We start from the raw sequence: 19737 nt of genomic DNA on the forward strand, positions 1-19737 counted from the left end.
TTGAGAGATTGGCTGCAGCCAACTCTGTCACTGCAAGGTGGTCGACTCTGTGGTCCCTGGCGGTAACTGAAATCACAAAGCACGTCGAAAGCTGGCTCCATAGCCTGACTCGACTGGGTTTCTGAGGTGGTAAAGATGCTCACAGACTCCTTTCGTGCCTCCGCAGATGGAGCGAATCATGCTGACCTGACTGAATCGCGGCCCTCACCATTCAGCGACAAGCAGAATGAGCGTCTGGGTCGGAAAATCAGCTTGCAGCTGTCATGACGTCAGCACTAACGTGAGTGCATACGGTTTCCTGTGCAATCACGTTCTAACGTTATATGTTCGTGTTCCGTGCTCAGTAAATGAAGAGAATAATGGTGAAATCTTAACACTTAGAAAAATTGTTGAGCCGAACGATTCGCTGCTTTAGCAAGAATGCTTTGCTTTCGATTCCAGCGACGAACAGCATCGTCGAAGAATGCCTTCTGCTCTGCCGGTGGCATCGCATTGACGGCAGACGCCAACTCCACTTCTTTCACGTTTTGAAGCTCGGCCAGATCCGACAAGTCGGGCATGCGGCTTTGGGCAGCAACGGCATCGTGCTGAACGGCGCGACGCAAGCCCTGCGCTGCGGCTGCAACCGATTGCGATTCCTGCTGCTGCGTTGCTTCGTTGTCTGAAGATGTTTTTTTGGAACGCGGTGGCGGCCAGGAAGGTGTAGTGGCTGCTGCTTTGTGGGTTCCCTTCTTGGACGTGCTCGTGGGCTTTGCAGCTCGTTCGCTCGTGGCCACGAACCCTGCAGCTCTGCTTGTCCTTCCTGGGCGAGATGACACTGGTCGCCGTGCCGCCTTCTTATACAGAGCAGCTTCAGCAGCACTGTTGCCAACCAAAGCTGCATGATCGTGACTGTAGGAGATACCGCTGCCTTCGAGAATGCTGCGTATCGGATCATCGTCGACACTTGCCGTCCTCTGTGCTACGTCACCATCTTCGACGTACCTTGTCGGATCTGCAACGTCTGCGCCCAGAATGCCGCTATGCTTTGTCAGAGTCACACCAGTCGCTGCTGGGTCCTCAAGAGAGCCAGCTAAGAGGTATTGTTCCAGTGCAAACGTCACCTCCGAGATGTTGCATTGGTCTATGATTGACTTCATCGCCAAACTACTCTCGTGGAGTGTAAACAAGTTCTTGCACCCGAATAGCTCGCCAAGACTGCCTTGATCGCCAGCGACACCTTCGAAATAGCGTCGTTCCTTGGTTGCGTTGTAGCCGATCTCCATCTGCTGCTGCTTGTATATTTGCCTTCCATAGATCACTTCCTCGAGAGAACCTGCTCCGATCAGGCGATACACGTAGACGTCCCGCGACTGACCGAAACGGTACGCTCGATCCATGGCCTGCAGATCGTGCGATGGATTCCAGTGCGGATCGAACACCACGACGCGATTTGCGGATGTCAAGTTGAGTCCAGTGCCACCAGCAGTGGTCGATATGAGAAAAACAAAGATGCTTGCATCCCTGTTGAACTGATTCACCAGCTGTTGGCGACGTGGCTGCGGCGTAGTACCATCGAGTCGGAGGAAGTTGTGACCTTCCCGTGACAGGAAGAATTCGATGAACTGAAGCAGCCTCAAGTTGGTGGAAAACAGAAGAACTTTGTCACCATTGGCATGCCATTGCGCCAGCATCCCAGCCAGCACTTTCCACTTGCCACAGAGCTCGGGCTCCATGCCGTTCGCGGCGTTGCAACGTTTGCTCTGCCAGCTATCTGGAAACATGAGCTGTACGTACGACAGCTGTCGATGATACCTCTCCATGCGGTCCGGATCCTTAGAGCTCGCATCTTCAGGATCTGGAAATACCAATGCGACGTGGTTGGAGCACTTTTGAAGAAGGTATATATACTTAAGCATGTTTTTGTTCCAAGCTCCTCCCGTACTGTCGCGTTTGAAGCAGCAATTCTGGCGGCGGTAAGCCAGACCTGTGTCGGGATCAAGTCGGCCACAATCGCAAGGGTCAGCATGCCGCTTCATCAAGTCGACCTCGTCTTCGGACAGAATGCGCTTGTACACATCCAGTTGTGTCGGTGTGAGTGGGCAGAAGACGATCTTGTCGAACTTGCGGGGAAGCTGGTCGGCAATGAGCGCCTTGGTGCGGCGAAGGAAGAAGATGGGTAGCACATTGGTAACCAGCTTTTCGGCTCTTGTCCTAGCGTCAGCGATATGTTCTGGATCTGCGCCTCGCTTCTGACCATGCTTGAGCGGGACCTCAATCTCAGTGATCCACTCCTTGACAGTGCCCAGTAAACCAGGGTTGGCCCAGTCGGCTAGTGTGTAAAGCTCACGGTATGTGTTCTGGATGGCGGTACCTGTCAATGCGTATCGGACCTTGCAGCGAAAGGTTTGCATCGCTTGAGTCATTTGAGAGCTGGGATTCTTGAGCTTGTGAGCCTCGTCGATAAGCACACAAGACAGGTCGAGATCTCGCAAATGCTCGATTGAGAGCGAGGCTGTCTCGTGACTGGTGACGAGAATATCGAGTCGACCACGACGAAAAGAGTCAAGCGCATCTTTGGCGCGCGTGCCACTGTAGGCTGCGTGCTCAAAATAGCCCCAAGTGTCAAACTCGTGACGCCAATTGTCAATGACAGAGCTGGGGCAAATGATCAAACATGTCGGCCAGATGGCATTTGCGCGGTGGTAGTCTGAGCTTTGCCTGTCGCTACGGATGGCCTCGATGCGACGATCGGCATCCTCTTCTCTCCCTGTCTTGACCATGATGGCTGAAAGGAAGGCGATGACTTGGATGGTCTTTCCAAGACCCATGTCGTCGCCAAGCAAGGCACCTCTGCCCTGCGCATAGGATCTGTAAAGGAAGCGAACGCCGTCGCGCTGGTAGCTTCGAAGAAAGCGATTAATGGAAGCAGGGACTTCGACACCTGGGGCGAGAATCAAGGGTCCAACATCCTTGAGGTCTACCGGTATCGGGAACGACGGTCTCTGGCCGTGAAAACCATCGCCGGATGAGTACGAAATGATGTGTGATGCGGATACATTCGTGAACGAGATGGGCACAGAGACTGGTCCCCTGATGGCGAGAGAAACCTCGTCATCTTCGTCACTTGTCTGACTGCGGTCATTTCTGAAGCTAGAGCTTTGAGCGAGAGCTGACGGTAACGATGCATTTCCATTGGAAGTTAGGCTGAGAGCTTGTTCGGGCTCATCGTCGCCGGTATCGGAATCGACCTCTGGCTGACCCTGCTTCACCGCAGTACTGCATGGAGGTTGAATGTGGGTGGATGGAGCTGCGCTACGCGAAATGGAGGCGCGAGGTGCGCGAGGACCTCGTGATAACGACAGGACTGGCTCATCTTCCGAAGAAGAGGGTGATTTCGACAACGATGGGGACGAGGCAGGCGAGCGTTTCAGCCGATTTGAAGTTTCGAAATGCGCCTGCTTGATGCTTGAAGCATGTTGTGGCTTTGAAGCTCCTCGAAGACTGCTACGATTAGCGTGTTCGGCTGCAACGGTGGATGACGTCTCAATGTAATCGTCTGCGGCCGTCAAACCTAGCAAGTCACGGAGCGTGCTTCTCGACGGGCCGGAGCCTCTTGTCGGTAGCTGAGGCCTTTGACGTTTGCGAAGACCATGGCTGAGCTCGATTCCGGTTTGTAGGGCATCGTCGTGAAAGGAATCTTGATCGCTGCTACCACGTTGACATGGAGGAAAGGGCGACGAGCTGATACGAATGGATCTCTTCTGCGCCATATCTGCGGCTTGATAGCTTGCTCATTTCGCTTGTTGCCTGATGGACCCGGTCTTGATCAAAGCTGCCGTCATTGCCGGGATGTCCTTTGCAAAGAATGTTTGTTGGCTGCGGTCTCGGACAAAGACGCGGGAGGTCTTGTTTGAAGGAAATGCGTGACTCAAGAGGAGGAGCTCGGAACATGGCACATTTCAGGGTCCAAACGCGAATGCTAAACTGGGCACCATCTAGCTTACATAATCTCAGTCTGGTACAAATACGCACGATGAGATCCACGTCCTGGGTGGACTTCGCTGTGCATCTCACGTCTGGGAAGTGGAACTGAAATACAGGAAAGAAACAAGGAATCTTGAACTTGAGCTAGGACGACAAAAGAAGGGATTCAGGTTGGCAAGCCGAGACGCGGCCGGATTGTCCGTGATTTTGGAACGGTGAATCTTAAAGACATACTGATGATGCTTAATCACGAATATTATATACAGTGAGTTAAGGAAAGAGCGGTGAGCGTTTGAGATAACTTAGGGAAAAACAACACAGCAAGCCACTTGAAAGAAACTTCGTTTGGAGCTTTTGCGTGTGGCTTCTGCATGCGAGGATCCACGCTGTACAGCAGTCCGTGCTGCATCACACGCTTCTAACGTGCCTTGCAACAATGGGTGCATGGCAGAGGCAGCCTAACTGTTGTTCGCAACATCACTAACTTAAGTTACCTCTGACCGATGCAAGATGGCGCAGATTGCTTGATAGGACATTTGCATCACACTGAAACGTAGCTCACATGAAGCATTTCTCATAGCCCACGATTCTCGAAGCAATAGCGTTCCCTGTCTTGCAGTAATCATAGCGTCAGCGCGTGTCCATTGTCAATGTCAAGCGTGGCCAGAAAGCCGAGTGGCTTGTCTCTGGCCGGGAGGCAAAGGACTTTGCTGAGCACAGAGACGGCGTGATTGTTTGCCGACTTTGTTGCAGATATGCATGCCATGGACCAGATAGATTGCTGCTGACACTCCCAACTGTCTTGCAACAATTGTGAGTCATGAAGATCACGAATCGCGAATCTGATCGGCTAATGTCGAGCGAGCGTGGAATCACATGTTTCTCACTAACTTTAGTCACTGCTCTGCACAAGGCGGCGTGAGGCAACGAAAAGAAGATGGCAGAACAGGGAAGTATTTATTAATAATAAGGATCAACAGCCGAAAGAAAAACATTCTTTCGAATTAATTTACTGCGTAAGTGCTAAATCCCAGTCATGTATTGTACAGTACAGTATAGAGCAATGGCTTTTTTGTATGGGTGATCGTTTCCGAGGTGTACGGCGGCCTCACGTCACTTACAACTGCTACACAAGGCCGATTGTGATCGACACTCATCTGAACATCGACACAATACTGTGCTCCAACGTCCAACAGAAAGCAACAAACACACGAGCTGCCTAGAATCTCTTGGCCTAAAAAAGAACCTGCTCCGTCCATTTGTCGGCCGCGGGCTCTTGCATCCGGATGGTCAGGCCGTAAATCTATGTTTTCGATGCGCTCTACCACAATTGTGAATGACGAGATCGCTGATTCCATTCATAGTCAATGACTCTCTCGTCGCTCTGTTGACCTTGTTCTTGCAAAGCTTCGGCTAACTGCAGCCCTCGAGCAGTGCTAGATCGACAATCGTGATGAGATGATTGACCAGACCGTTTGTTACGCTCACAGCTCTGGAAGGGCTCGGCGCGAAAGCTCGAGATAAGTTTGGAGAGGCTCGTGTCTAGAGAACCGAGAGCCACGCCAATTTCGCAATCACAGCATCGGAAACCGCAGAGCTAAGGAGCGGCAAACCTGTCGTACACCCTCTCTCTGAGGCGACTAAGAATGGCCACATCAATGTTCAGCAGCCAAAAGTCGCAGTTCAGAAAGAGATAAAAAAAGAGCCATGCAGTTCTGCACAGGGTCCTGAGTGTGGCCAGCCGGCGAATGTTGTTCAGCAAAAGAGGGAGAAAACCAAGGGATCGAGCGAGAGAACACTTTGCGTGTCTCTCCTTGTGCAGGCGTTGAAAGAGCAACAGCGTTGTGTGTTGTGTGTTGTGTAATGCGTGTTGCGTGCTGAGTGTCTGAGTGCTGTGTCTGTCTTTGAACGGCTCGCAGCTGCCGGGGAGCGCATGAGCTCACTAGAGTGCCGTGCAGCGCTGTGCGGTGCTGGGTGAAATCTAAGCCATTTCGAACCAAGAATGTCGCGTTGCTACCATGGGGCACCTCACCTGTGCGCCTTTGACGTTTCGAGCAAATTCGCGTCACTTCGTGGCTTGGCCAGGCGTCTTGGCTGCCTTGAACTGCTGCTCGCTTGTTTCCAAAAGGCTCGCCTATCATGCCGTTCGTTCAATGCTGGTTCTCTCTCCTCTGGGTTGGCTCGAAGGGGGCCGAAGTAGAGTTGAAGAGCGATTCCTTTTGGCGTCCCCCCAGTCTCTCGCTCTCTCTGCCTGCGCCTCCCCTTTCCGAGTATATATGCTTCGCCTCCCTTGTTCATCCATTCTTTCCATCCCCTTCACCATCCTCGATTCTCCCATCGCATTCATTGCTTTATCTCGTGCCCTTTTCTCTCCCTATCTCTCTCTCACTCAATCAACACTTCCTTTCAAAATGGTCAAGTTCACTTCCGCCGCTGCCGCTGCCGGTGCCGTAGTGCTCGCTGCAGTCGCTGCTAATGCCGCCACCATCAACACACCCGCCTCGATCACCCAGTGCCAGCCTACCGCTCTTCAGTGGACTGGCGCCACCGGCACTGTTCGTATCAACATCCTCCCCGGTGGTCAGGTTTCGGCTGCTCCCATTCTATCCCTTCCTTCCCAGACTGGCGCTTCTGGTAACTACGTGTGGAACGTCAACGTTGCCGCGGGCACCAACATTACCATTGCCATCACCGACGACAGCGGTACCACCAACTACGCTTCCCCTCTCGTTGTTCTCCCCTCGCCTGACAGCGCTTGCCTGAACGCTGCCGCTAGCTCGAGCGGTGCCCCTGTTGCTAGTGCCTCTTCGACCTCAGCCGTCGCGTCGGCCTCGTCGGCCTCGTCGTCGTCCGCGTCTGCTTCGCGCGCTTCGTCCTCGTCCGCTGCCTCGTCGAGCTCTGCTGCCGCCTCCTCTTCGGCCACGCGTGCCTCGAGCTCTTCGAGCCAAGTCCCTACCGGCACCACCTCTGCCCCCGCTCAGACCTCGACCCGAGCCTCCAACGCTGCCGCTGCCTTTTCGCCCGCTACCGCAGGTCTCTCGGTCCTTGCCGCTGCTGGCGCTCTCCTTCCCTTCCTTTGAAGCTATCGCTTGCCTTTATCTGCGCTAAGCCACAAATGCAGGATCTTTTCATTTGGCTGAAGGGACCGACATTGGCACAGGCAAATTTACCCCAACCATGATCGTTTGATCACGGGTCTCTCTTTCTTTGTCCTGCCTTACTTCAGTTGGCTCTCGAAGCTCGACGTTCCTTTTAGTCTTTCGCCTTCTACACGCTTCACAACCATCATGTTGTCTCTGTCCATACTCTTTTGAACCCCGACTTTTTCAATCATTCATTCCTGTCGTGATGCATCACGTTTTGATGCTGTCCCAAAGTGGGACAGCCTCAAAACAATTGGTCATATCGTATTGCAATATCATGATGAACTTTACCTTTTCCATGCCAGACCAGAAAGCAGCGGGGCTGAAGACCATACTTTGAAATTTGAGACGATGAAGATGCAGATACACAACATTCTGGACTGGGAATCTGAAAGGACCAGCACAGCGGAACTTCAATTACAGGCTGATCGAAGGATGGCGACGAAACCACCAGCCAGGACGCGTCGCAGGGGCCACCTTTGTCTCATTTTTCTATGCGACATGTTTTTGCGTGCAAATTTCGACAAAGTTCTTCTGGTGTACACTCGCCTGAAACTGGCTCAAACCCTTGAATTGGACCCGTGATCTTCGAGTTGATTTGTACTCTATTATTGATAGTATGGGATGGAGTTCTTCTCCTTATCGGTTCAATGTATTGAGCGAAAACAGTCTGAAGAGTCATCAGCTGTGAACTTCACATGTGTTCTGCGTCATAACGCACATTGCGCCTACTATCACACGGCCAGAAGACACAGTTAGGAAGGCGATGAAAACCCGACGCCCATCGGATGTGTGTGGTGCGTGCATGTCTAATCTCTCACGTTGTTCGTACGGCAAATCGTGAGGCTGTGCAAAGCAATCCTAACTCACTAACTTAATACAGTAATAGTTAACGCGATCCCATTGGCGCCGACCTGTCTCCCATCAGGTGCGAAATGTCGTAATCATGCACTGCACCTTCAAGGTTGAAGTTTTCTCTGAAGATCAATTTATAATATCCACCGCTGCTCCTTGCTGCAGCCACATGTATGTCTCGATCTGTGTTGCGTCAGAACAAGTCACGAGTTTCAATCTGACTAGGTTAGCAACCTTACTTGAAACGAGGCAAGCCAATCCGACCCAATCGATTCACCGAATCAAGATTGTCAGGATCGAGCCAAAACTCACAGCCTCTAACTTAAGTCAGGTGTAACGTACGCTACACCGCCGACTGAAAGTAGTCTTGGAAGCGCGAGAGACCTGGGATCAGATCACCGATCTCCAACCTGTCCGTCGGCGTTTTTGCACTCTTCTCACCGATCCGTCTTTGACACGCGTCAAGGCAGCGCACGCAGCTTGGCTCTAGTTCCCCTTGTGCGCTTTAGCTTCCTCAGAGCGAATAACAGCCCCTACACACCTTGACGCTTACTTGCGGCTGTGATTATGCTCCCTGTACCGAGGTTTGAACGGCCAACGTCCGTCTCTGAGAATTGCTCTGCTATCGTTGCTGCGTATCCCAAACATGGGCAAGAATAGGGTCGATGATCGACGATCGATGTAGCAATTCACAATGCACGCGATCCGAGTGGAAAACTACAGGAAATGCACCGAGAAAATGGTGATACAGAAGAGTACTAGCTCAAGTGTAGCCACACTCTCCCTTCCCTAAACGAGTCCTCGGTATTTGGCAAAGATCCGCGTGACCAGAGACGACGATTCATGAATCTGACCCTGCTGTCAATTTCGACACCAAGCCTGCTTTGCAAAGTGTATCACGAGAAACCCACTCGCACCTTCCATCAATGTTGCAAAAACACCATGAGCATCAGTGCCCTCTGTCGTGCGTGATGATGATTGGTCTCACACGAGCTTTCTGCCGATGGCGTAAATTGCGCCTGGGATCTTCTTGCCTGTTTTGCGCTCCCAGAAGTCACGAGCGACGCGGTCGTGTATCACTGTCAAAGAGTCGCTATCCGTAACCTGCGTGTCACTGACTCTGTGTTCCAACCGTGCCACTTGGCCAGGTTCAGAAGCCGTCGGTGAGCTGGTTGCGACTTTTCGGCTGCCCAGGCCTGGCGAGCCGAAGCTCTCGGATACTCCGCAGTTCCACAAAAGTGACCATAGTATCTTTGTCGTCAACGATGCGGACAAGTATGCAGTTGCGTTCAAGCTGCAAGTGCGTTATTTCTTCCATACTTCTTCACCCAATAGACCCTCCAGCAAGTTCTTGGTACGCAAATACTGCACGAATCCCACAAAATTGGCTGGTTCTTCTATCATCGAGTGAACGGAATCGGAGCGACGCGATATGGCGTCAGCAACGAGAACACTTCCTTGACGACACCAGATGTCCAAATCGTATTCTATCTGCCGGGTGCATCTGAATCTATCAGTATCCACTGGTCAAATCAATTCGCGATTTGCTGAATACCGTAGCAGACCCAATCTGATCCAGACAATCTTGATTTCGTGGAAATGGGTACCTGTTGGTGGCCGTCACTGCGTCCATGGCCCGGTAATCAATGCACATACTCCCACCGTCCATTTTCTGAACATTATAGAACAGGCAAGCCCTGTGGTAAGCTACTCGGTCGAATTAACTCCTGTTCGAACAAGGATCGGGCTTCTTTTTCTTTAACTTGTTCTTGTCCTTGTTGTTAGCTGGGAGTCAGTCGATATGTACGATCTTTCGGCGCTGTGCTGTCTGTTTAAATCATCGGGTGATGGGATCTTGTTGCCAGCGGAATCTGTTTGATAGTCTTATTTGCTGGGATTTCCCTCCGGCCTATTCCCAAGAACGCCGTCCGATTGTTCCAAAATCTCCATCTTCGACGTGTGGAGACAAAAATGTCTCCTGAATCGCATCAATTTGGTCGGAAAGTGGTGCGTCCACACACTCTCGTATCAACAGAAGGTAAGCTTCTTCTCATGTCTGGCATGCTCCTTATGTGTGCTGCAATTGATCAGCAGAGATCAGTGCGCTTTTCGACACGTCCGTGTCTGGCACATCCATGCGTTTCGATGTAGCCTTCACCGAGCATTCCATAAAAGGTACATTTAGCTGGGAGTTTCCTTTCCCGCTGAGTACCGACACACTGGACAAGAAGTCCAACGTAGCCTGAAAATTTTCCAACCACTCTACACCTAAAATGAGATGAGCGGTCACCATTTCCATGACTGTGACGCGAGATTGATATAGACAACCTTCAATCGTGAATCAAAATCACACGAGGGTCGTGGTACCCTCTACGCCAAGTAAATTGCCATCAGCATTTTACTTTTTTTCTGTGTGTTTCTCGGTGTGTGTGGTTTTTTTGGGGGGGTTTTTTTTTGTGCGATTCTGAGGCCTAGTTCGTCTGACACATATCGTGAATCGTGAATCCTTCGAAATAAACGCTCTTGACGCCGCGCTATCCAATAGCGCATTCGTAACTTTGTTCGTTTTTGTCCTAGAACCATAACAGTACCACAAAGCAAATGAAAACCATACCCAGGACAGCTGTGACGGAGGTTGACAAGTCTGTCGAGCAATCCTACCACTCTTGACTTCGACTTGCAATACCTCGATTGAGTCACTCCGAGGAACCTGTGTCGGGTCGAGAGCCTTAGTGGTTGAACTTCCATGGTCGCCTGTCGTCATGTTTGCATTGATTGGCAGCGTGGCCGGTCCTGCCACACCTAAAGCAACCATTGCGTTCTCGGCATTCTCTGTTCCATGCCTCGATTTCTGGATTTGGATTCGTCTTGGATTTTTGCATTTTTCGATTGCTTGAACTGCCACTTGAGTTTCGAGTCGAGCTTCGAGGCCATTTGTCTTTGTTTTTCTGGTGAGCTTCAGCCGCTCTGATTTGTTGATCAATTCTGGTAGCCATTACCACATAGCCGGTAAAGTCATCGGGCTGGTCTATGGCCATGGCCAAAGCCATCCGTACCTTGTGACTGAGCCCATCTTTGAAGTGGTCCAAAACGACGTGGTCCGGATAGGGGGGTCGAATCCTTGACGCCAACCGATCCAATTCCGTTGCGTATGCGTTCACAGTACGTGAGCCTTGAACGCACTTCTTGTACGCATGCCTGTGGTGCTGTTGCGAATTAAAATCTCGATACTTCTCCTCCATCCAGCCCAAAAAGTCTTGGAAACTGAGCTGTTGGAACATAGTGATCTGTCTCACAGTATCACCTTCTGCATAGCTCTGCTCCAGACGTCTTCGTTCGAGATTCCAGGTTTCTTTTGCGTCTCCTCCCAGGAACAACGCGGCGTATAGGATTTTTTCGTATTCGCTTTGGAATTCATTGCGGACCTCGTGAAAGGACACGATGTCCCGGATCGCCAACGTCCACGTTTTGACCGCATCGTTGTCTCGGTTTCCGGTGAACGTCGGGGGTGTATTGAACTCCAACCCACTGCAAATTGGTGCAGGTTGCTGCACGATTGTAGCTGGCTGCTGCATGGATGTCACAGGTTGTTGCACGTCTGCAGCTGGTACGCGCGCTGACTTGCGCGAAGTTCCGCCAGTTCTTGTTCTCTCGTCATCAGCAGCCGTTGCAGTTCTGCATATTGCGCTGCAGTAGGCACAGCTATGGGTCGCTGATGGATCATCGCGGAATCCATGCTTACAGGCGCAGGAGCAGCAACAACTTCAATTTCATTCTTGATCGAATCAAAAGGCACATGTCGCCTGCCATGCTGTGAAGCATGGATCGACGTAGCAGCACCAGTCAGATCTTCCGAAGTATCGGTGTTAGTGTTCATATGTTCGTATTTGACGTTGAAAACTTCAGATTGCGGAGGCTACCAGATTGTTGCTGCGACCAAACGGTGGCAAAAATAGGGTCGATGATCGAGGAAGGAATTCAAGATGCACGCGTTCCGAGTGGAAAACTAAATACACTGAGAAAGTGCTGCTATAAAAGAATACTTCTCTAGTGCAGCCTATACCCGCCCAAACCTCACAACCCTCCTTGAAGCACGCGTGAAGCCACTAACTATCGACTCGCGGAAAGCGCGTTAGTCAGCACCGACACAGCATCCTATCTAGTTTCGGTAAATCTCATTCTGGCACTTGTGCCAAGACTGCCAGGGCCAGCATAGCCTTGGCACAGACAAGGCGACCTGACTGCTGGTGACGGGCAATTCAGTGCCTAGTCTCTGCTCTCCGAACCTGCTGTCGTACCAACACGCAAACGTCGGAACTCCACCATGCTGGTCGATTGTAGCTTGGTGCCACCCAGTCTTGTTGATGAACTGTGGGTAATTCAACCGACACGGCTCACGAGACGTTCGGAGCAATTGTCCAAATTGTCCACCATGGAATATGGTCCGTGGTTGCTCCGCCACGTGCCCAGGAAGCTCGATTGTCACATCACGATGCTTCGAAGCCGATCGCTTCTTCTTGCTCGATATGCGACTTGCGTTTGATGCATTGAGAAGTACAATCGAAAGCAATTAGAACAGCTGAAGCCTGCTTGCATTGCGTAAAAGTACAGAGGATCGGAAAAGAATACACGAGAAGAGAAGCAGATAGTAGCGAGTCGGAATGATGGCGATACCTGATATTGAAGCATTGTAGGCAAAAGATGGTCCGGCGAACTTCGAAAAATCATTGTTGTGTGATTGCCACTCTAACCATCGGAGAGTGACTGCTGTAGATAGTGGGCCGATCATCGAAGTGAGAAAAATCAGAGTGGGAGGTCGGCGTCTGCGTCTGCTTGTGCGCGCACCTCATCGCTCTTGCTCGTTTGCCACGTCCTCGCAAGCGTCGATCCAGAGCGAGTAAACATCAATCGGTTGGTCCAAGGGAGTCGTGTCGGCGGAAAACTTTTGACCGCAGATCTTGCACGATAGGTAGCCGATTCTTGCTTTGTCATCGCTGTTTTGACACGTTGCGTTCCGGAAGAGGTAGCGCGAGCTCGGCAAGTCAGCACAGCCCGCCGCCATACTTGATGCATCGGGATGCATTGAACTTACATCTTGCATGATACTGCTTTCTCGTGGTTACAGAAGAGACATGTGAAGACTGTGTCTGTTTTGTTCAAGTGCAGTATTATTGAACAAGTCTCAAGTCAGTTTTGCATCGAGTTACCATGGTTATAGAGCAACTTGTGTGGTACTTACCCAGCGGAGCTGGCTTCTTCGCGCCTGAAGGCTTCTTACTCGACGACTTTCTTTTGCCCATGGCTGCGAGTGTGACGGTCAGCTACGAGGAAGTCGTGGTAGAGAAGAGCATGCATGTCGTGCTGTCCAACAAAAACGTCGAGGTGATGTCGCGAGGTCTGAACTCCACAATTGTGAATCTGTCAGTCCGCTTAGTCAGCCGCTCATAATCCAAGTTTGAGAGATTTTTCGACGTGCACGTTGTGCAATCTGTGACATGTTTGGTCCCTTTGCCACATCATATACACACGTTTGCCTTGGACGACTTTGCCACAAGCCCACGCAAACGACATTATGCCGGTACCAACATCACTTGGCCGGCCTTCTGCCGGAGGCGCATCTTCGAACAAGAACATCTGGATTGCCGCGGGCGAAGGAGATCTTGGACGAGTCAAGGAATGTGTAGATGGCGAAGGCATCTCACCCGTGGCAGCGGACGAGTTCACATACACCCCCTTGCACGCAGCTGCGTCGTACGGCCATCTGGATATTCTTCGGTATCTGCTTAATCATCCATCTGCTCCCAGTGATGCTGTTAATACGACGGATTCAGATCTCGACACACCTTTGTTCGTTTGCGAAACAGTCGATTCTGCACGTTGCTTGATCGAAGAGTTCCATGCCGATGCAAAACACAAGAATGCCGATGGCCTGACGGCCGCTCAACAGGCGTTAGAAAACGAACACGAGGAGCTGGCAGAGTATATCGCTGGAGTGACGGGGGAGTCGTTGCAAGGCAACGACCATGAGGATCAAGGTGATGCGGAGGACGACGACGAAAACGGCGTTTCAGCGCAAGCATCCCATTTGACGGCCGAAGAACAGGCAGAGCAAGATGAGAGACTCGACGCACAAACGGATCAGCTCATGGCACGCGTAGGAGATATCATGACAAGGGCAGAAAGAGATGGCACGGATCCGGAACCAGAATTGCGAACTCTAGTCAGCGATTCCGTTCTGCGTCAGATTGTCGAGGGTATGAGCCAACCCAGCACAAACATTGATCGGGACACTGCTTGATCTGCAACATACGAAGAGAAAACCCCTCATTCCTTTCTTCCGTCGACGGAACCTTTCTATTGTATACCAGCACCATACATCATCCATCCATCTGCAGCAATTCTGAGTGGTGTGTGCATATCGACCAATTAATGGGGTCACAGTTCGCTGAAACGGATCATGGGAAGTAGAGCCAGACAGCTTGAGGGTAAGGAACGGGATAAGAGCAGCGCTAGAACAGAGACGAGGAGAACGAGCGTATAACGTTTGGTATTTAGGGCTTGGCGATGAAGGAGAGGAAATATCACAGGACAAGTGCAGAACATACAAGAAATGCCTTTTATTTCGGAAGCGGCTGGTAAGCTGGTAAGTCGCTTGCTAGCCGTGGATGACTTCTTAAACCAGGGGCTTATCTCGCTTTGACGGGCGGAGCCACTGCACCATGTTCGCTCAACGCGGAATTCCACTTCGGCAAGCCAACGAGGAGGCATCCGTGATTCGGATTTGGCAACCAGATGCGGGTGGTTGTGCGTTCATCATGGGTTGGTGTCAAGATGAGACAACCGGGTACTTGAGGTAGAATGGCTCCTAATAAGGTGGGGAGTGGCTCGGTTCCGGTGTGACGCGATTGTTTCTGCCGTCGCGGGTCTTCTGATTTTGGCCGAATGGCCTGGGCACTCAGATGATGCCACTGCCACTCTTTTCGACAGGCTCGAGCTCTTCGGTTGTGTCTCATCCCCAAGCCAAAAACTCGAAAAGAATGCGTTGCGTAAGAAATCGTTTCTCTCTATCTGGCCACCGTTGAGGGGTGCCACTTGCGGAAGCTCTTCAAGATCACAGCACGCTACGTGCTGCCTTGTTGGAGAAACAACGTGTACTGACGATCTGCGCTGGGTGAACCGTACAGCAGGCGTCGTGACCGCAGGCACATTGCCAAAGGGCGTCGCGTAATAGAGTTCGAGGGTACGTGGGTCATTCTCGAACTTGCTTTCGGAAGACGTCTTTGCAACGGACTGAAGAAATGCTGTTGGACTGCCCGCTGAGAGCTCCGTATTTTGTGGAGCGCAGCCAGATCTGAGTTGCAAGTCTCTGTTATTTGGTTCGAGAGAAGGTGTCGACCGTCCAGAGCTTGAAATGAGAAACACCTGAGAGCAAACTACCTGGCAGTGATTGTGCACCGGCGCATGGCATGGCACTAGTCCTTTAGCTGCGACATCTGGAGTGGCGGATCTTGAGTTCTTGTTGCACAGTGATGAGAAAACCTTTCTCACAACTTCAACCACAGAGCCAGGGGCGATGGGCGACGAAACGCCATCCGAAAAGTCGACGCTAAGCGAAGGGTCAAAGGAGCGTCGAAAGATGCAGAAGAAGGTGAGGGATGCAAATACCACCACGGTCCAGGCTGCGAACAGATTTGCCGCGATTTCGACCCTAATAGCATCGCCATAGCGAGACGCGTCATAGACGAAAACAGCGTCCGCACCAGAGGCGACGAAGAAGCAGAAGATGGCGGCGGAAACACCAAGATACTGAATGAAGAGATTCTGGTGAAGCCGCTTGAGATTGCGAACCAGGCGCTCCTCTGCTGTCCTGAGCCTTTTTGCGCTTTTCGAGCATCCGAATGGATGCTCACGCATGGCTGGATAGACACGACTTGTACTCAGGTCAATGCAAGAGCTTGGAGTCAGCGTGCCTAGCGGATCGCAACCAAGTTTCACGCCGGTTTCGAGCTCTGACGGCGTGGCGTATCCGGCTGCCGTCTGTTTTTTGGATCGTTCGTGTTCGAGCTGTCGACGAATACGTACAAGCACGTGCGCTCCAATTGGCACATATGCTAGCAGAGCTACGATCGCCCAAGCACACCAGCATGTCATGATCACAGCCACGTACCAGTACACCTTGGTCATTTCCAGCCAGAGATCCATTGCACGGATGCGCAGCTGCATGGCGATCGTTTCAGCAATGTCTTGTTGTGACTCGACACGAACGTCCTCAAGCCATCGAGCAAAGTCAGAGGCAGCAGCGGCATTGTGTCGTCCAGCGATGAGGGAAAGAGGTAAGATGCTACATAGCTGCAGCAAGGGCGTTCCCCAACACGCGATGTTGAAAGCAGAAGGGCTCAGGATGAGCCTCTTCTGCTTACTGCCGTCTATTTTGCGTGTCAAAGCGTCGGGAAATGCGCTGACAAGGCCAAAGCTCGTCAACCAGCTGCCTGTCCAGAGCGGAGTCCAGATGAGAACTTTCCAAGGGTAGTAGCACCATTCAAAGGTATACTTGCGATAGTGCTGTATCGAGAGAATAGCATACGCCATCCAGACGAAACCGAAGCCCGCTACACAAAGCAGAAAAGCAAAGACGGCATTTGGAATGACAAATGTACCGCCTGCGACGTGCCACAGCTTGAAAACCCATGCTCGTCCGTGCAAAAGGCGATGAAGCACAAGAGCTGCATTGACGATCAGCAGAAAAGCCATAATGCCAATGCAGAGGTAGATTTGATCGACAAAGCTTGTGTCGATCTGTGGCCGAAACAAGTGCTCCAAGAAATTTTGTAAATTTGTGATATCGAAGCTATAATCGCCTGATAATGGCGGGAGTACGTCGATGGGAAGACTCGAGTTGAAGGCCAGTACCATGGCTGATCGTTGTCCGCCAAGATGGTGACAAAGAGGAGCCAAAGCTGGGCTCTCTTGTTCGCCCCGGAGACAGAGAACTCAGCACTCGTATAAGGGTCGGCGACAAACAGAACCCGTGGAGAAATGAAGGTTTGGGAGGCTGGTTAGCTGCAAGACTGAGAAGGAGAAGGCTTATAGGGACGAGCGATGCACAGACAGGCTTATTCTGGCGTGCGTAGGAAGGAGTTGAACTGCCTGATGATAAGAGAAACTCTACGAGCTGGAAGTAGACCAAATTGAACTGAGACCCGTTGCCTCTGATTTGACGAGACCACGGCATCCCCGGATGGTTTGTCATGAAAGTCCAAAGCATCCACAGCATGAGGAAACACAAGGCTCTGCCAAAGCAAGGCCTTCGTTTGGGTAGCCGATTCCTCACTCATTAGCACCTAAGCGCGTGCAAAAGATCAGCCTAGGTCGGCGTGTCGACTCGCTTGTCTGTGTAGGTGAATTCGGAGGCTTGAGCTCAGAATCTTGCAAGATTCAGCCCGCTCCTAGCCCTAGCACTTTGCGCTCAGGACTCGCAACGCTTTGGTCGACAAGCATTTCCCACGCACGGGCCACGCCTAACGCTTTGCTGGGTTAGGACCTCTCACATGGGATGTCGCCATCCGTGATCCGCAAAAGGTAAGTGCCGCACGGACCGCGAGCGAGCGTGGATCACACTAAAATACTGTATCGTTGCTCGGCTGCAAGTTACCCGCCTCAGCTCGTCAAGAAGGATGGGGCGAGGCGGGATTGCCCTTTTTGAGCTGACTGACTACCTCTTCTTGAACGTCTCAATCTCCAAATTGGGACAGTAACATCGGCTACGTCGGATCACGGATCTGAGCGCCTGTGTCGGTTTGGTCAAGGTCAACACTTTTCCTAAGTTAATCGTGGAAGCTTGCTCAGGTGAACGTCGAATTCGATTCCGTCACTTGCGCACCACCAGAACAAGAGGTACTGATGCTGAATTGGTTTCTTTTTGAGTATTCACATGAGTTGACGTCAACGACATGCACAGAAGGTGATCTGTCAAGGAGCGAAATAACTGATGACAAGATGTGGAACACTTTGCATGAATCCGGGTGTTGACACCACGTGGGAGATGGACAAGCAATCTCAATGGTACGTCTAAAGCTCATCATGGCCGTAGTTGAGCGGCTCGTCATCACCACCAGCAGCAGCACCGCCCTGGTAAATCTTGGCGGTGATGGGGGCAACGGCAGCCTGGAGCTCGCTGAGCTGCTCCTCAATGTCGGAACCCTCGGCGGTCTGGCTGTTCTCGTCGAGCCATGCCTCGGCATCCTTGAGGCTCTGCTTAATGGTCTCCTTGTCCTCCTTGTCGAGCTTGCCGCCAAGACCCTCCTTGTCGCTAAGCTGGCTTCGAAGCGAAGCGATAAAGTTCTGCAGGTTGTTGAGAGCTTCGATACGCTTGCGCACAGCCTCGTCCTGCTCGGCAAACTCCTCAGCCTCGGCGACCATGCGCTCAATCTCCTCGGGTGTGAGACGACCCTTGTCATTCGAAATGGTGATTGACTCGGACTTTCCGGTGCCCTTGTCAGCAGCCGAAACCTTCATAATTCCGTTGGCGTCGAGCTCGAAGGTGACCTCGATCTGGGGAGTGCCTCGAGGGGCGGGGGGGATACCGGTCAGCTCAAACTTGCCGAGCAAGTTGTTGTCCTTGGTCATGGATCGCTCGCCCTCAAACACCTGGATGAGAACGGTATTCTGGTTGTCGGCGGCAGTCGAGAAGATCTGCGACTTCTTGGTGGGCACGACGGTGTTACGAGGAATGAGCTTGGTCATGACACCACCGTTAGTCTCAATACCAAGGGTGAGCGGGTTAACGTCGATCAGGACGACATCGCCGAGCGACTCGTCACCGGCAAGAACACCACCCTGGACGGCAGCACCCCAGGCGACGGCCTCATCGGGGTTGATACCCTTGGAAGGCTCCCGGCCAAAGTACTCCTTGAGCATAGCCTGTACCTTGGGGATACGCGTGGAACCACCGACGAGCACAACGTCGTCGATCTCGTCCTTCTTGACACCGGCGTCCTTGAGTACCTGCTCGACGGGCTTCATGGTCTTGCGGAAGAGATCCATGTTAAGCTCCTCGAACTTGGCACGAGTGAGGGTCTCATCGAGGTCGTTGCCCTCGAAGAAACCGTCAATCTCAATCTTGGTCGACATCTGGCTCGAAAGGGTTCGCTTGGCACGCTCAACCTCGCGCTTCAACTTACCGACGGAGCGCTTGTTGGACGAGGCGTCGAGACCGGTCTTTTTCTTGAACTGCTTGAGAATGTATTCGGAAACGCGGTTGTCAAAGTCCTCACCACCAAGGTGAGTGTCGCCGGCAGTGGCAAGAACCTCGAAGACGCCCGAGTCAATCGAGAGGAGCGACACGTCGAAAGTACCACCGCCAAGATCGTAAACAATGATCTGCGATTCACCGTCCTTCTTGTCGAGACCGTAAGCGATGGCAGCAGCGGTAGGCTCGTTGACGATTCGCAGCACGTTAAGACCAGCGATGGTGCCAGCATCCTTAGTGGCCTGTCGCTGAGCGTCGTTGAAATAGGCGGGAACGGTGACAACGGCGTGGGTGACCTTGTGGCCGAGGTAAGCCTCAGCAGTCTCTTTCATCTTCTGGAGAACCATGGCCGAGACCTCCTCGGGAGTGAAGACCTTCTTTTCGCCGTTGACAGTGACCTGGATAGCAGGCTTGCCGTTCTTCTCGACGAGCTTGAAGGGGAGGTGCTTGGCATCCTTTTTGAGGTCTGATTCGCCCCACTAGCGGCCGATGAGGCGCTTGGCGTCAACAGATGGTGTTTTTGGG

The 19737-nt window shown here is 52.0% G+C and overlaps 7 protein-coding genes across 7 annotated transcripts in view; 2 read left to right on the top strand and 5 right to left on the bottom strand.

Annotated features, from left to right (window-relative positions):
* Positions 1 to 377: 377 nt before the first annotated feature.
* On the bottom strand, positions 378 to 3752 carry UMAG_00966 (uncharacterized protein; the record flags this gene model as incomplete). Its single annotated transcript, XM_011388657.1, has 1 exon — positions 378 to 3752. The coding sequence occupies one exon, from the start codon at positions 3750 to 3752 to the stop codon at positions 378 to 380; it is 3375 nt and encodes a 1124-aa protein (XP_011386959.1).
* A 2625-nt stretch (positions 3753 to 6377) lies between these two features.
* UMAG_00967 (uncharacterized protein) lies at positions 6378 to 7046 on the top strand (the record flags this gene model as incomplete). The annotated part of the gene is made up of 1 exon (XM_011388658.1): positions 6378 to 7046. The coding sequence occupies one exon, from the start codon at positions 6378 to 6380 to the stop codon at positions 7044 to 7046; it is 669 nt and encodes a 222-aa protein (XP_011386960.1).
* A 3647-nt stretch (positions 7047 to 10693) lies between these two features.
* UMAG_00968 (uncharacterized protein) lies at positions 10694 to 11841 on the bottom strand (the record flags this gene model as incomplete). The annotated part of the gene is made up of 2 exons (XM_011388659.1): positions 10694 to 11614; positions 11707 to 11841. 2 exons carry the CDS (start codon positions 11839 to 11841, stop codon positions 10694 to 10696), a joined length of 1056 nt encoding a protein of 351 aa, XP_011386961.1.
* A 969-nt stretch (positions 11842 to 12810) lies between these two features.
* On the bottom strand, positions 12811 to 13264 carry UMAG_12353 (uncharacterized protein; the record flags this gene model as incomplete). Its single annotated transcript, XM_011389202.1, has 3 exons — positions 12811 to 12958; positions 13057 to 13111; positions 13204 to 13264. 3 exons carry the CDS (start codon positions 13262 to 13264, stop codon positions 12811 to 12813), a joined length of 264 nt encoding a protein of 87 aa, XP_011387504.1.
* A 272-nt stretch (positions 13265 to 13536) lies between these two features.
* UMAG_10591 (uncharacterized protein) lies at positions 13537 to 14262 on the top strand (the record flags this gene model as incomplete). The annotated part of the gene is made up of 1 exon (XM_011389040.1): positions 13537 to 14262. The coding sequence occupies one exon, from the start codon at positions 13537 to 13539 to the stop codon at positions 14260 to 14262; it is 726 nt and encodes a 241-aa protein (XP_011387342.1).
* Positions 14263 to 14777: 515 nt separating this feature from the next.
* Positions 14778 to 16877, bottom strand: UMAG_00970 (uncharacterized protein; the record flags this gene model as incomplete). The annotated part of the gene is made up of 1 exon (XM_011388660.1): positions 14778 to 16877. One exon carries the CDS (start codon positions 16875 to 16877, stop codon positions 14778 to 14780), a length of 2100 nt encoding a protein of 699 aa, XP_011386962.1.
* A 1155-nt stretch (positions 16878 to 18032) lies between these two features.
* The window catches only part of UMAG_15034 (putative Hsp70 family ATPase KAR2), a gene marked incomplete at both ends in the record, with an annotated part of 2130 nt that continues 425 nt past the window's right edge, over positions 18033 to 19737 (bottom strand). The window contains one exon of the mRNA XM_011389203.1: positions 18033 to 19691. Coding sequence (XP_011387505.1) covers positions 18033 to 19691 — 1659 coding nt within the window. The remainder of the gene's footprint in view (positions 19692 to 19737) is intronic.

Source organism: Mycosarcoma maydis, chromosome 2, assembly GCF_000328475.2.
Source record: "Mycosarcoma maydis chromosome 2, whole genome shotgun sequence".
NCBI classification, from domain to species: Eukaryota; Fungi; Basidiomycota; class Ustilaginomycetes; order Ustilaginales; genus Mycosarcoma; species Mycosarcoma maydis.